This window comes from Pygocentrus nattereri, chromosome 11 (assembly GCF_015220715.1).
Source record: "Pygocentrus nattereri isolate fPygNat1 chromosome 11, fPygNat1.pri, whole genome shotgun sequence".
NCBI lineage: Eukaryota > Metazoa > Chordata > Actinopteri > Characiformes > Serrasalmidae > Pygocentrus > Pygocentrus nattereri.
Genome location: NC_051221.1, coordinates 30,157,382 through 30,170,917, shown reverse-complemented (window position 1 = coordinate 30,170,917; position 13,536 = coordinate 30,157,382). Strand labels below are relative to the sequence as shown.

General features: G+C 38.4%; 1 protein-coding gene across 15 annotated transcripts in view; it reads left to right on the top strand.

The window, feature by feature from the left end:
• The window catches only part of LOC108428399 (neuronal cell adhesion molecule-like), a 108,952-nt gene that overhangs the window by 80,930 nt on the left and 14,486 nt on the right, over positions 1-13,536 (top strand). For 7 of the 15 annotated variants that reach the window (XM_037542529.1, XM_017699356.2, XM_017699364.2 and 4 more), the window contains 16 exons: positions 469-591; positions 2,522-2,692; positions 3,045-3,101; positions 4,395-4,506; positions 5,758-5,942; positions 6,370-6,501; positions 7,651-7,794; positions 8,080-8,191; positions 8,649-8,815; positions 10,312-10,459; positions 10,879-11,003; positions 11,352-11,381; positions 12,207-12,308; positions 12,509-12,706; positions 12,917-12,987; positions 13,196-13,421. In XM_037542529.1, the coding sequence (XP_037398426.1) occupies positions 469-591; positions 2,522-2,692; positions 3,045-3,101; positions 4,395-4,506; positions 5,758-5,942; positions 6,370-6,501; positions 7,651-7,794; positions 8,080-8,191; positions 8,649-8,815; positions 10,312-10,459; positions 10,879-11,003; positions 11,352-11,381; positions 12,207-12,308; positions 12,509-12,706; positions 12,917-12,987; positions 13,196-13,421 (2,103 nt within the window). The remainder of the gene's footprint in view (positions 1-468; positions 592-2,521; positions 2,693-3,044; positions 3,102-4,394; positions 4,507-5,757; positions 5,943-6,369; positions 6,502-7,650; positions 7,795-8,079; positions 8,192-8,648; positions 8,816-10,311; positions 10,460-10,878; positions 11,004-11,351; positions 11,382-12,206; positions 12,309-12,508; positions 12,707-12,916; positions 12,988-13,195; positions 13,422-13,536) is intronic. The other 8 variants (XM_017699365.2, XM_037542528.1, XM_017699358.2 and 5 more) reach the window with 3 other exon arrangements.

Below are 13,536 nucleotides of genomic sequence, written 5' to 3'. Positions count from 1 at the left end.
AAATTAATAGTAATGTGCAATCTTCACTCACTTGGCTTGAACTGTATCAAGCTGTTAAATAATCTCAAAAAGACTTGCTTTTGTAGTTTCTGACACGGTGAGACACAGTTTCATCTATAAAGACTAGCAAAGGTTCTCATAGCTAAAAGCAGTCACAGCCATCTTGAAGCCTATATTATCCATAATTTTGTGCATTTTGAGATTACTAAACTCAAGACACTTTGAGGTGAGTGTATTATGATAGGTAAACAGATTGTTCATTGCTAGTTGGTGAGGTATAAACTTGCCATTACTTATTCACTACATTAGCCTCATAGCTTCAGTGTAACTAAAGAAGCAAGTTCAGTCCTTCCAATTCCTTCCATTCCCTCATTACTCCAAAAGAAACTTGATTTGCATTTGGTATAGTTTTAAGTCATGTACAATTCTTCTAAACAGTGATATGGTGTCTTCTGATGTGTCCTGTAGGATCCCCTCTGTGGTCGAAAGAGAAGATCAAGCCAATCGTCGTACAGGAGGGTGTGTCTCTAGTGCTACAGTGCAGACCACCTGCAGGACTGCCCCCTCCTATAATCTTCTGGATGGACAACAGTAAGCATTTTTCTTTAGCTGATAATACACCTCAACACAGCTGGACCACATGTTTAAGCATTGTAACAGGATCTTCCCTCCAGCCACAAATGGTTGTATGGTTAACGACACCTTCAGTTCACATATTTTTATTATAAGTGCAACTCTTCAATAGGACAGTGCCAGGATTACATTCAATGAGAGCTAGGCTACAAGGAAAAATACCATAGCACTTTAAAAAGCAAAAAGTATGTGGACACACACGTCAGCCTCTCAGCCTGTCCATCATCAGCATGAGCAACAAATAGGTTTCCTTTAGACAGAGCTTAGTCCCGCCTCTCTCCTCAATCAGGACAACAGCTTACCGTGTGTGTGTGTGTGTGTGTGTGTGTGTGTGGACACTGCTTCTAAACATTGAATTTGGTTATTTGAGTCACACCCACTAGTAACAAAAGCATATAGTCATGCAATCCTGGCAGTAAAATGGGTCACACTGAAGAGCTCAGTGACACATGTCAATGTCAAATTTATGGCCTAATACAGCTACACCAATGAACCCTATGCACTGTTATTGTAATGTGGAAATAGGACCAACAATAGCTCAGCTGTGAAGAGGCAGGCCACATAAGAGCACAGAATGGGAAAGATGGTTAGATAAGCACATAGCATGCAAAAAATGTCTCTCTTTGATTTCAGCACTCGCTACCTAGTTCCAAATTGCTCCTGGAAGCATCATCAGCACAAGAAGTGTGAATCGGGAGCTTCATAGATTGAATTTTCAATGATGGAGCCACTGATCGCAACCTTTACATCACCATGTGCTATACCAAACGTCAACTAGAATGGTATAAAGCGCACCGCTGTTGGACCCCTACCTGTCCATATGCAGAGTGGCAAAAAGAAAGGAATAGAGTGGTAAAGAAGGAATAACCTTTCATTTTTATGGTGGGTCCCTTAGTTCCAGTGTAGGGAAATCTTAATGATACAGGACACAGTGAATTTCTAGAGAATTCTGTGCTTTTTTTGCCAGTTTTGTAGCAGTAGTTTGGGGAATGCCCTTTCCTACCTGTTTCAGCATTGCAATGCCCTGGGCACTGAACCCTCACCTCAACACCTTTGAGATAAGCTGCAATGACAAATGCGAGATAGGCCTTATCCCACAATATCAGCCCCAGATCTCACTAATGCTCGCTGAATGTAAGAATTGTCTAGGTTGCAAAAAGTGCACCCACTCAACGTTATTGTGCATGGTTTTGGAATGAGGTGTTCAGTGTATGGAACACAAGTTTTAGTGTCTACATACTTTTGGCCATTGAAGTGTGTATTTTATGCAACCAGTTTTGACAGAGCTGGCAAATTTTGCAAGTTATTTTTGTTGAAGATATAAAGGGTTGTAATCATAGAACAACACAGAACTAGGCAAGCTTTTCTAGAGTCAGTCTTGCCTGATGTTGAATTTCATCAGTATGATGAAAGCATATCAAGATGTGTCTAAACACCCGGCTCTGCCACTCTAGGAGTTTAAATGAATAGAGCTGAATATATTAGGTTAGCTCTGTTGCCACATTACGCGCTGCATTACTTTAGGATAGCTGTTAGGTGTTTCTGTGTTTATGGTGCTGTCATGTTGCAGTGTGTTCACTTGCTTCAGTAGTACAGTTAGCAGTAAACTGCTTCCATGCTTCCATTCTTCCTTTCTCTCTTCTCTTTTTTCTCTTTCTCCCACTCCCCACTTTACTCTATTCCATTCTGTCTACCTGCCAAGCATGTAGCTGTCACCCAGGTCCTGCTACAGCATGAAAGTCTTACCACACACTAGCTTTACCTGTCATCCCCCACTGCTCCCTGTCATCTTTCTTTCTCTCTCTCTCTCTGTCTCTCTCTTCTCTTTCTCTCTCACTGTCTGTCTGTCTCTGTCTCTCACTCTTCTTCTTTGTGTTCCCCTCCACAGATTTCCAGCGTCTCCCTCAGAGTCGGCGTGTCTCTCAGGGTCTGAATGGAGATCTTTACTTCTCCAACGTTGTGACGGAGGATTCCAGAAGTGACTACATCTGTTACGCACGCTTCCCCCACACACAGACCATTCAGCAGAAACAGCCCATCACCGTCCGCGTCCTCAACAGTGAGTCCCTTATGAGTGCCGCATACATCTGTAGGAGAGAAGCCGGGGTGTAGTTTCCCGCAGTTATGATTATTATAACTCACACTTCTGACACCAGTGCTGAATGGAGACCATTGTCAGAAATGACAGGCATTTTTATTTTTGCACAAGGTTGCTCTAAAACCTCCAGACCTCCATTCATTGCTTGAAAATGGTAACTCTGAGCATCTAAGGATATGAGTTGTGTGTATTTTGTGAAAATGACTACATACATTTATTTATCCACTTCTTTTATTTTGTATCCACAGACATGTTCTGTTTGTGTTATTTTCAATATCACGATTCATGCGTTTGACCTTCTGTTGTGTTCCAGTGGATGCAATCAATGAGACAATGGCAGCTTATTTGAATGACACTGATTTGTTCGGTGGTGAGTGATGCCGCCCCCTAGTGATTGCCCCGTGATGGTTTAACCAACCCTAGAGATTAACCCCCGTCGTAGTTTAACCAACCGCACAGCCCAGTCACTAACCTCAGTCTTTTATCTATCTTTCCTTACCTGTTCCAAACGAACACTCACGTTATGTGAGTTTGCACATTCTGAAATATTCTTCTTTTTCTGTTTCCTCTAGACTTTTATACTGATTGATTCATTACGTGCTCCAATCTGAATATTAAATGTCCTTTTCTGAAAGCATGGCACTATTATCCTTTGCCTGGAGGTCTTCTTCAGCTAAGGCAGCTATTTTCCTTTATATTTTATTATTATTACAGTCTAAAATTACTAGTTATATTAGACGAAAGTGCATTTTTCACGGACAAATGAAGCAACTCGTGCGCAAGTACTTGTATTCTTGCAAACATGTTCATGTTAACTGGCATGAATGATCTAGATCTGAATAATGAAATAACCATTATAACATGCTTAGAATTTTTAATGTGAAAATAGTCTCCAACTCCTCTGTTACTTTCCACCCCTCTTGCTGGTCGCTTCATTTCATTGTCTCATTCTGTTACTCACATCTGCCATCTGCTCATTTCTCATTGCTTGTACAACCTCATGTTCATTTCATAGGCCTAATTTACTACAGCGTTTAGCATGGCCACAAATTGATTCGGTCATAAGTCATGAAATAACGACATGCTAAATATTTTATCATGTATCAAACATTTTAGTTACTGTGCTACTGGCTATAGTAGATATGGCTCCATGTATTTTATTGGTTGTTCATTAATTATGTTTGATTGAAATGTTCCATATTGTAAGCCACTCATTCAATTAGGTGACCACAACATGCAGAGTAAGCGGAACCAGCATCTTTGTGTTGCACATCTTTCTGCTTAATGATTGTATTTATAAGCGTAGTGATAATTATAATACCTGAATCCAAGGTAAAGTAAGTTTTGCCCAGTCTCGTTCACTTTTATGATGACCATATTCAACACAGCAAAGTACAGAAAGAGAAACACAGAGAAACTTCTGTGAAGGGTATAATAGTCTTTGGGCCTGAAATACATATAAGAAGTGAACAGAAATTCTTAATTTCTCAATGAAACTATGTGAAATGGTGGTGGACCGCTCAGCACTAGCATTAAAAACTGCTTTTATTAAAATATGTTTTCATTTTCATAGTAAAAATGTCCCAGACCATGATGTGATTGTAGCAGGTTTGCTGGTGCACTTCAGTTCATATTCTGAGTAGAGATGTTTTTCTCGCTTCAGATGACCCAGCAGAAGAGAGACGGCCTTCATTTCTGGTTCCGACTGGTTCTACCAGCTCCAAGATGGTCCTTAGAGGACAGGTTCTGGAGCTGGAGTGCATTGCTGAGGGGCTGTAAGCCTACACTTCTACTCTTTCTTCTGTACTCCGCTGTTGTTTTCTTCATACTCTTATAAGCCCTTAAACCCTCAGGGTCTGTATGTGGGCCTATGTTTCAGTTACTCACTTTCATAAACACATTTTATATTAGTTACATAGTTGCTGAATAAAGTCTTATTGCATATTATGTGCATAACAATCCTGTAGTTCAAGAGGTTAAAGTGATTGGTCAGTCTTTTGTCAACATTTTGTTGAATGTTGTGTCAGAGTAATTAAGTTGTAAAAGACTGAGGGCCCAATAACTCAAATTGAGCTCATATTGTATGCATTCTACCCATGTTATATATAAAACTGGCACACAAGCCTAAACTTGCAGATTATGGGCTTTGTGCATGAAAAATACACAATGCGCTTCTCTCACTCATGCATACTCAAACATGGGAAGATAATGCAAAAAGTGGTCAGAGATACTACATGTGCAGTTGAATACATATTCTGCTTGACCGCTGAAGTTTGAGCATCAATATTGCTCCACCTTTTAAAACCAAGCTTACATTTGCATTAAAAGATGTGTTTTTAATAACAATTTCAGCAACACAGCGGTTAGATGGAGGCACTAACTTTGAACACATGAAAGACTGTTTGCCATCAGAATAGCACTGTTCTGATGCTTGGAACATGTATGTGTGTGAGAAGACAGGGCACAAAATATAATAATGATAATAATAATGCAGCCACAGTGTGTGTTCACAATCCATGTTATTGTTTCATAAACTCTTTTTTTAGCCGGAGAAAAGAATCATCCATGTAGAATGTTTTGGTGGGAATTTTTTTTTTTAAAAAGCTATCTTACTATATAGGCAGATAATTTTGGTTGTTTTAAGAAATGGTGTAGTGAGATAATTTTACTCAGTAAAATTACCTAAAACAAGTAAATAATGTCTAGAAATGAGCTAGATAATCTTATAATCAGCACACAAAATGGAAACTTTTAGATATATTGACTAGATTTAAGGTCATTTCACTTGAAAAGATACTGTTATTTGCAGTGTGCAGTTAATGTGCAGTTTGAATGATAAACTGCAATGTTTTAGTAAATTGACCATCAAATTTAAGCACATTCTGGCAGCATATTGAAGTTGTATCAAAGCACGTTTTGTGCTGCTGGGTCTGAGTATGTAAAATACAATGATTTCTAAAGATTCTTCCCTTTTTTTTCCTCTTTATCTCTCTCCTTGTATTCTCTCTTTCTCTTCTCCTCTGTAGCCCTACTCCAGAGGTCACTTGGAGTAAGGTCAGTGGTGAGCTCCCCACCAAGAGAGCTTTCTTCCAGAACTTTCAGAAGACGCTGCAGATCATGGATGTGTCAGAGGCAGATGCTGGCGAGTACCGCTGCACTGCCAAGAACCGACTGGGCTCCGTCCACCACACCATCAGTGTGACTGTGAAAGGTGGGAGATGGATGGCACATCAAATACACACTCAACCACTTCACCTCACATTTACCCTCTCTACATTTCCTCTTATTGATTTTTAAATGCAAAGCATGATTTTATTATCTGGGGAACTCATGTTTTGTCAGTAAACAGGACTGAAGATTGAGAGACTCTAATTAGATTGTCTCAGGAAAAAACATTTTCAATGTTGATAGCAGTTAGACATTTCAGTGTAGGCTCCTTACTGTAAACAGACGCTGTCAGATGGAAAAGTTTTGCACAATACTTGTCTGTATTGTATACTTATTATGAATAATTTATTTGTTTGAGTGCTTAGCTTTTCTCATTGCTATTTTCATTCTTGCTTTCTTCACTGCCTAGAAGTGGTTGAAATATAGATATGTTCCTTATGCAGTGTTTGTGTTTGTTTGCTCTTTTCCAGCTGCACCATACTGGATCAGTGCTCCACGGAATCTGGTCTTGGCTCCACTGGAGACTGGGGTGTTGACCTGCAGAGCGAGAGGAAACCCCAAACCTACCATCAGCTGGTTCATGAACGGAGTCCCCATTGAGAGTCAGTCCCTGTACTTTTCACTCATCCTCATTGTACTCATGCATGAGGTGTTAAACTGATAAAAGGCAAATTGGAAATTAATAGGTTGCCTGAATCTACATGTACATGTAAGTAGAAAAACTGTATATGTAGTAAACATGTACAATATATTCAATATAATAATCCTCTGAAAAAATAATAACACATTGATGCACACTGTGTATATAATTGTCATATGGACCTTCATGCAGTTAAGTACTGGAGCTGAAAACTGCCATAAATCACTGCAGCCCTTTCTTAGAGCTGTGAAATGCTCCATCATAACATAAAACATGGAATGTTTCAGTCTTTTCTCTAACTTAAATTTTTTAGCCCCTTAAAATCACAGGCTTATAACTTTCTAAGCCTTATTATTCAGTAACTACCGGGACTGCAATGCCAACTGGATGGGTAATTTTTAGGTTATAGAAGTGTGTAATAACATTTTGGACTCAACACTGAGGTCTGACCATTTAAGGGGTTAATTATGCAATCATATCAAATCATTTTTTAATGAAGTTCTTGGACCTCCCCCTCTGTTGTGCTGCATGCTCTGAGAATGCTTACCTGTTCCGATCAACTCAGAGGAAGTACTGTATTATGATCAGGGTGTGCGAGTGTAGTGGAAGCTTGTGAAAGCAGAGCTGATCTGCACATCTAAAAAAACATTGAAACATCAAAACCACAACATGTTTCACTATTAATGTAAGAGAGTCCATAATAACACTACTGTGCATATTCAATGTGAATAGGAGCGTCTGCTAAATGCCTTGAATGCAAATGTACTATTAAAGTATAGTGAATAACGGTGTACTGCCGCATGTTTAAATGCTTATAGCATTTGTGTTTGCATGTAGAAGAGGAGATATTTTATTACAATATCAGTCAAACAGCAAAAGGAAAACAGACTGGGATCTCTTGATTCAGAATAGTAATTGAATGTGTATCTAATTCAATACATAACTAACTTACTGACTAATTAATTATGTAATTATATTATTGCAAATGAAAATTATGTACATTAAATGAATGGCAAAATCGCAATAATAAATAGCCTTCTAAGGATTAAGACTCACTTCTGTCCATAGTCAGTCACATGACTGTACTTTTTTCTGTTCTGTTATCTAATAGATGCTCCTACAGATCTCACTAGGAAAGTGGAGGATGATACCATTATTTTTACTGAGGTTCAGACCGGCTCCAGCGCTGTGTACCAGTGTAATGCTTCTAATGAGTATGGGTACCTGCTCTCCAACGCCTTCGTCAACGTGCTGGGTGTGTAATTAAAAGAAGCCTGTTTCAAGTTATGTCATTAACAGCTTATTAAATACAATGAGATAAAATACAATTATGTAAATATTCTATTATGACCATGTCATATTGCTTGCCTGTAAGTAATAATGAAGAACATTGTGTCTACACTATGAGGACTCTGGGTGGTGTCTAGATATTCCCAGATTTACAGAAGTGTCCAGCAGTGTCAATACAACATTATCACTGTCACTCCAGTTATTTTGGTCTAGGTGTTATTGCATGTTTAATTGGATTTGTGTGTTGCAGCTGAACCTCCCAGAGTGCTCACTCCCCTGGATAAGGTCTACCAGGTCATCATGAACAAGCGTGCTCTTCTGGACTGCGCCTCCTTCGGCTCTCCGCTACCAGGGATCAGGTGGTATGTGTATGCACGTGCATCTGTGTTTCTGTTTGTGTGTTTACAAGCCAATATGTATCTCTGCTCATTAACGGAGCTTTTTTGGCTCTGTTTGCACATGCCTTATAGACAGATGTTTAACTAGGTTGCTAAATACTTTCTTGTAGCGCCTAGCTCTAATGAACTTCTACACTTTTAAAAAGTTATTAAACTAACTTCACTACATTGTCAAAACCCAGCCACACTGTCTCTAACATGCAGCATCAACAGCAATTATCATAGCTTTGTCACCAAAACATAATTAGAGAGCTGGGGCCAATGCAGGAACTCTGGGCTGTTTTTTTCTGTTTTAATGGGACAGAACTGTAGCAATGTGCTGTTTTTCTAAGGCAAATATTTTCACGATGGAGTTTTTCTAAATGTGTGACAGTAAGATAGCAGCATACTGGTAGGATCATATTAGGACTTTTCTCTGCAGGTTCAAAGACAGCCGCTCCAGTGTGCTGGATGGAGACCCATTTGTGTTTCATGAGAACGGAACTCTAGAGATCCCCGTGGCACAGGCCTTCAACAGCGGCAAATACACCTGCGTCGCCACCAACTCCTTTGGCATCTCAGAGAATCGTGTACACCTAGAGGTCAAAGGTGGGTGCTAATTTGGAATGCAACATTTGAGTTTCAAAGAGAATGTTCAATTGGCTTAAATCAGTAATTAGTGTAGGAATAAGTTTCATGTTTTTTTCAGTCTACTTATGTTTATCCTTACAGCTTTCCAAGGTATCTGTAACCTTGGGAGCACATGTGATGCCCTCCTGCCTCCTTCTACACTGCAAAATTTGGTATCTTAACAAGAGAAATCATCTTAAATTTACTCAAAATATCTAATATATAGAATAATATATTTATTATTGCATTTATTTGTAGATGTTTTTATGTAAAGTAATTTTATTGAGGAAAAGTATCTCTCTGCATTGGCAGAGAATTGTGCTTGTTTCAAGCACATTTCTTAAATAAGCAAAATTATCTTCCAATATAGTGAGATAATTTTACTCAATAAATTACTCAGAACACAGTAAAACGTCTAGAAATAAGTTAAATGATCTAATAATGAGCTTATAGCAATCTTAACATGAAGAATATTGGGTATATCCACATAGATTTAAGATTATTTCACTTACGAAGATGTCATTTTTTGCTGTATAAGCATTAGGTTGAGGGGTTTAGCCGGTAGCTTATGAGTTGTCTGTTTTGCAGATGAAGGCAAATGATGGTAAGTGCTTTTCCAAAGAGCATAACAGGAAACTGCTATATTACTTGTCCATTAAGCCCTGAAACCTTTCTCCACTATAATCTACTGCCAGACTTTTCGGCAGCTATTGTGTGGGTCAGGGCTAGCAAGTCTAAAGGGAAGAGAAACTTATATTATTTAGAAAACATACAGTAAAAGTCAGAGATCGTTCATTATTTATTTAATTTCCAATCAAAATGGCTGCTCAGTAAATATTATTTATTTTTCAGCATCAGGAAAAAAGCAGAAAATATACATTTAACAGAAAATTACACAGAGACCTATATAACTAAATTTCACATTTTTAGTATGTCCTGTGTCCACGCTTTGCCTTTATTATCTTATTATCTTCCATTCTTTTCAAAACTTTACTGTTTGTTTTTCAAATAAATTTGCAGGGAAAATGTTCCACACCTCCAAAGTTCAGTCTTAGAAGCTGGTTGAATTTTCTGTTTCTCGCGATTCAGGTAATCTGAAGCACATTCAGTGATGTTGGTAATGGTTTTGGTGGTTTACCAGGTCTTACATGCTTGTTAGGAGTCCCCATTTGGACTGCATATTTAAAATATTTTTGAACTGCAGTTCTGGAAACTCCTGATTTTTTTCACTTGTTTTCCTTTGACTTTCTCTATCCTTATGCTAGTGGATTATTTTATATGTAATCTCCTCAGACATATCTTGTATAATAACTTGTACTTATTGGCTGTTTGGAGTGAAATCGTTTGCACAGAAATGTATATTGGAGAACATGCATGTACAGTTTTTTCTCCCTATAAACTACTACATGTGCGTACTTGTGGCCTCCTCTGTTGAGTCATTTCTTACTGGCTGATGTGCTTTTTGTGTCGCTCAGAGCCCACTCGGATCCTGAAGCAGCCTGAGTATAAGGTGGTCCAGAGGAACAGGAATGTGGTATTTGAGTGTAAAGTTAAGCACGACCCCTCCCTTATTCCCACAATGACCTGGCTCAAAGATAATGGAGAGCTTCCCGATGATGAGAGGTTTGTATTTTTGTTACATAACATGCACTATTATGTTTCCAAGCACTGAGCCAGGTCTGAGCATGTATTTATAGTCCATCCTTGCATATTCTGAAAGGATATAATTAGAAAAGATGGCGTGTCATTTTAATATCTTTACACTAATAAAGGCATCAGATCCCATGGTGTTTTACTGTCTATGGCACAGTGTATGTAGTACTAGATGTGACAAGTGGCAAGTAATTTTCTCTGGTCCATTGTTCATTAGCCTTAATAATGAATCATTAGAGGATGCTTCTAGAACAAATCCATGCATCATAAATCCATGATGTTCTTTCCTAAAATACTTCTGACATCAATTACAATTGACTTTTACATTCATTATGGATTCAGACAGTCTTAACATCAGTTTTGACTGACATTGTTACAACTGCTTTCAGATTCATCGTGGATTCAGACAGTCTTACCATCATGGAGGTGACAGAGAATGATAAAGGGACATACACATGCATCATGAACACAACACTAGATCAGGACTCAGCCAGTGCACAGCTCACTGTTGTTGGTAGGTCATGTTATCTATTCCTCCTTTTGTGAATTATAATGTTATTTATTTATATCCACTGCTGAGCAAAGATACAAGCTGACTTTAAAGAAATACTCTTTAACAGGCCCTGTCTCGTTTCCTAGTCTGTTTTTTGGATTCACCAGCTAAGGGCTATTGACCTCACTCAAGGAAACAAGCAAGAGTAATTGACTGATCTGGGAAATAGATTTTGCAGCAACTTGATATGAATGATATATAATTACCACTCCATTATAATGTGCATTATTACTCTACAAAAATACTTCAAACTTTTGTATTTATCCTTATTTCTAACTCCTAACTCATTCCTACCCTGCTCAATCTCAGAGGCCACCCCTACACCAGCGGTTATTTACGGTAAAAACTGCCTCATGCACACCACATCACATCCCATACTCACCTGGGTTGGTGTATGTGTGGTGATGCAGTTGCGCATGCTGTGCTGTAGCTACATATTCATTGCTGTTTGGATGTTTGCTTTGATGTTTGTGCTTGTGACTTCATTAGCGTCTTGCTTGAACCACAGGTTGATGGCTGTTCAACCTTTAAATACACTTTGGTTTTGTATATCTTTCTCATTTTTGCTTTCTTTTTGTCTTTTTGCCTCTGAAATGTATAAATTTGGGTGTTTATTTTGATGCAGTTTGAGTATTTTGCAGATTTTGCATACTTGCTCAACACTGTACTTTGAAAACAAGCACAAATATGAGTAGACTTGGCATTTATCTGTGTACCACCTAAGGTAAATGAATGTAAATGATATAGTTCTCTGACACCACAAGCAGATAAACCTTCTGGTATGCTATGAAGGATAATTTCCCATGTTTATATTAGTAAGCTTGTGCCACTGTGCTCAGTGGGGTTCCTCCAAAGCGAAGCATCCCCATTAAATCCATTTGTGTGGAAGTTGCTTACCCATAAATCAGTGTGGACAACACATTTATCCAGTGATGTGTGCATTGCATTTGCAAGATGTATTAACATTTAAAATAATGTATTTTAGGATGTATTAGTGCATGATTCATCTGCATGTCATCTATTTTCGAACACTCAGAGAAGAAACAAGAGCATACCTTTTTTAACTTGAGTTTTTTGTTTTGATTTAAGTTTAGCATCACAATACTGGACAAGTGCTGCTATTTACCACTATATTTTTAACCTCTGTTCTTTGTCCATCTGCAGAAAAACCAGATGCTCCTACAGATCTGGAGTTGACTGATCCTGGAGCACGCAGTGTCCAGCTTACCTGGATCCCTGGAGACGAACATAACAGTCCTATAAAGAGTATGTCTGTCTTTTATTTTTATTTTGTGTAATATTTTAATATGTAAAGACCTAACGAAGTCAAAATATGTCATTTTATTTTGTTTGTATTATATTACATTACATACATTACAATGTTGAGCAAGCAAACATATGAACACAAACTGAATATAATTTTTGTTTCATTTTAACCATTTTGATATTTTCTTCCCTTTTTTCAGAGTTTCTTATTCAGTATGAAGATGCGCTTCATGACAGTGGCACTTGGCATAACCTTACAGAGGTGCCTGGCACTAAGACCACAGCTCACCTCAAGCTGTCCCCGTATGTCCACTACAGCTTCAGAGTCATAGCTCGTAATGAAATTGGCTATAGTCTGCCCAGTCAGCCCTCACATCAGTACAAAACCAACCCTGCAGGTAAGAGCTCCTGCATTTTCTGGTAGTATGGAACTGTAGTTTAATGTTACTTGTAGATTACATGTACATAGATGACATCTGTGCGTTTCTGTCAGTTTACTTCAGCTAGTAGCTTTACATATAATGTATCTCTCTCTCTTTCTCTCTCTCTCTCTCTCTCTCTCTCTCTCTCTCTCTCTCTTTCTCACTCTGTTTCACTTTCTTTTCCAGCTCCTGATGAGAACCCCAGTGAAGTTAAAGGCATGGGCACAGAACCTAACAATTTAGTGATATCCTGGAAGGTAATAGAGAAACTATTTACCAGCTACATAAAATGAAGAAAACTTTCTAAAAATGTTTGGTTCCACTAAAGTTTGCTAATAATTTGAAAACTGTCCAAATAAAGTAAGATCTTTATGAACATGAATGACCTGGAGCTTTATGAATACTAATGGTAATGGTGAACTGCTATATGGATACTAAATAGTGACTCTAAACCTTCTTTCTAAGCCACTGACGGGTCTTCAGTCAAATGGTCCTGGTCTTCAGTATAAAGTCATGTGGAAGCAGATGCATGTGGACGAAAAGTGGACCTCTGTGACAGTGGCCAATGTCTCAAAGTTTGTGGTAGCTGGGACGCCTACCTTTGTACCATATGAGGTGAAAGTTCAGGCTGTGAACAACTATGGCCATGGACCAAATCCAGCAGTCATCATCGGCTACTCAGGAGAAGATTGTGAGTAGCACAATATAATTAGCATTTAAGTTCTAGTAGTAGCTTTGAGGATCATTGAAGACCATAAGAAAGATGATGAGAGTCTGTGTTGACATTCTGAAATGTTTATTATATA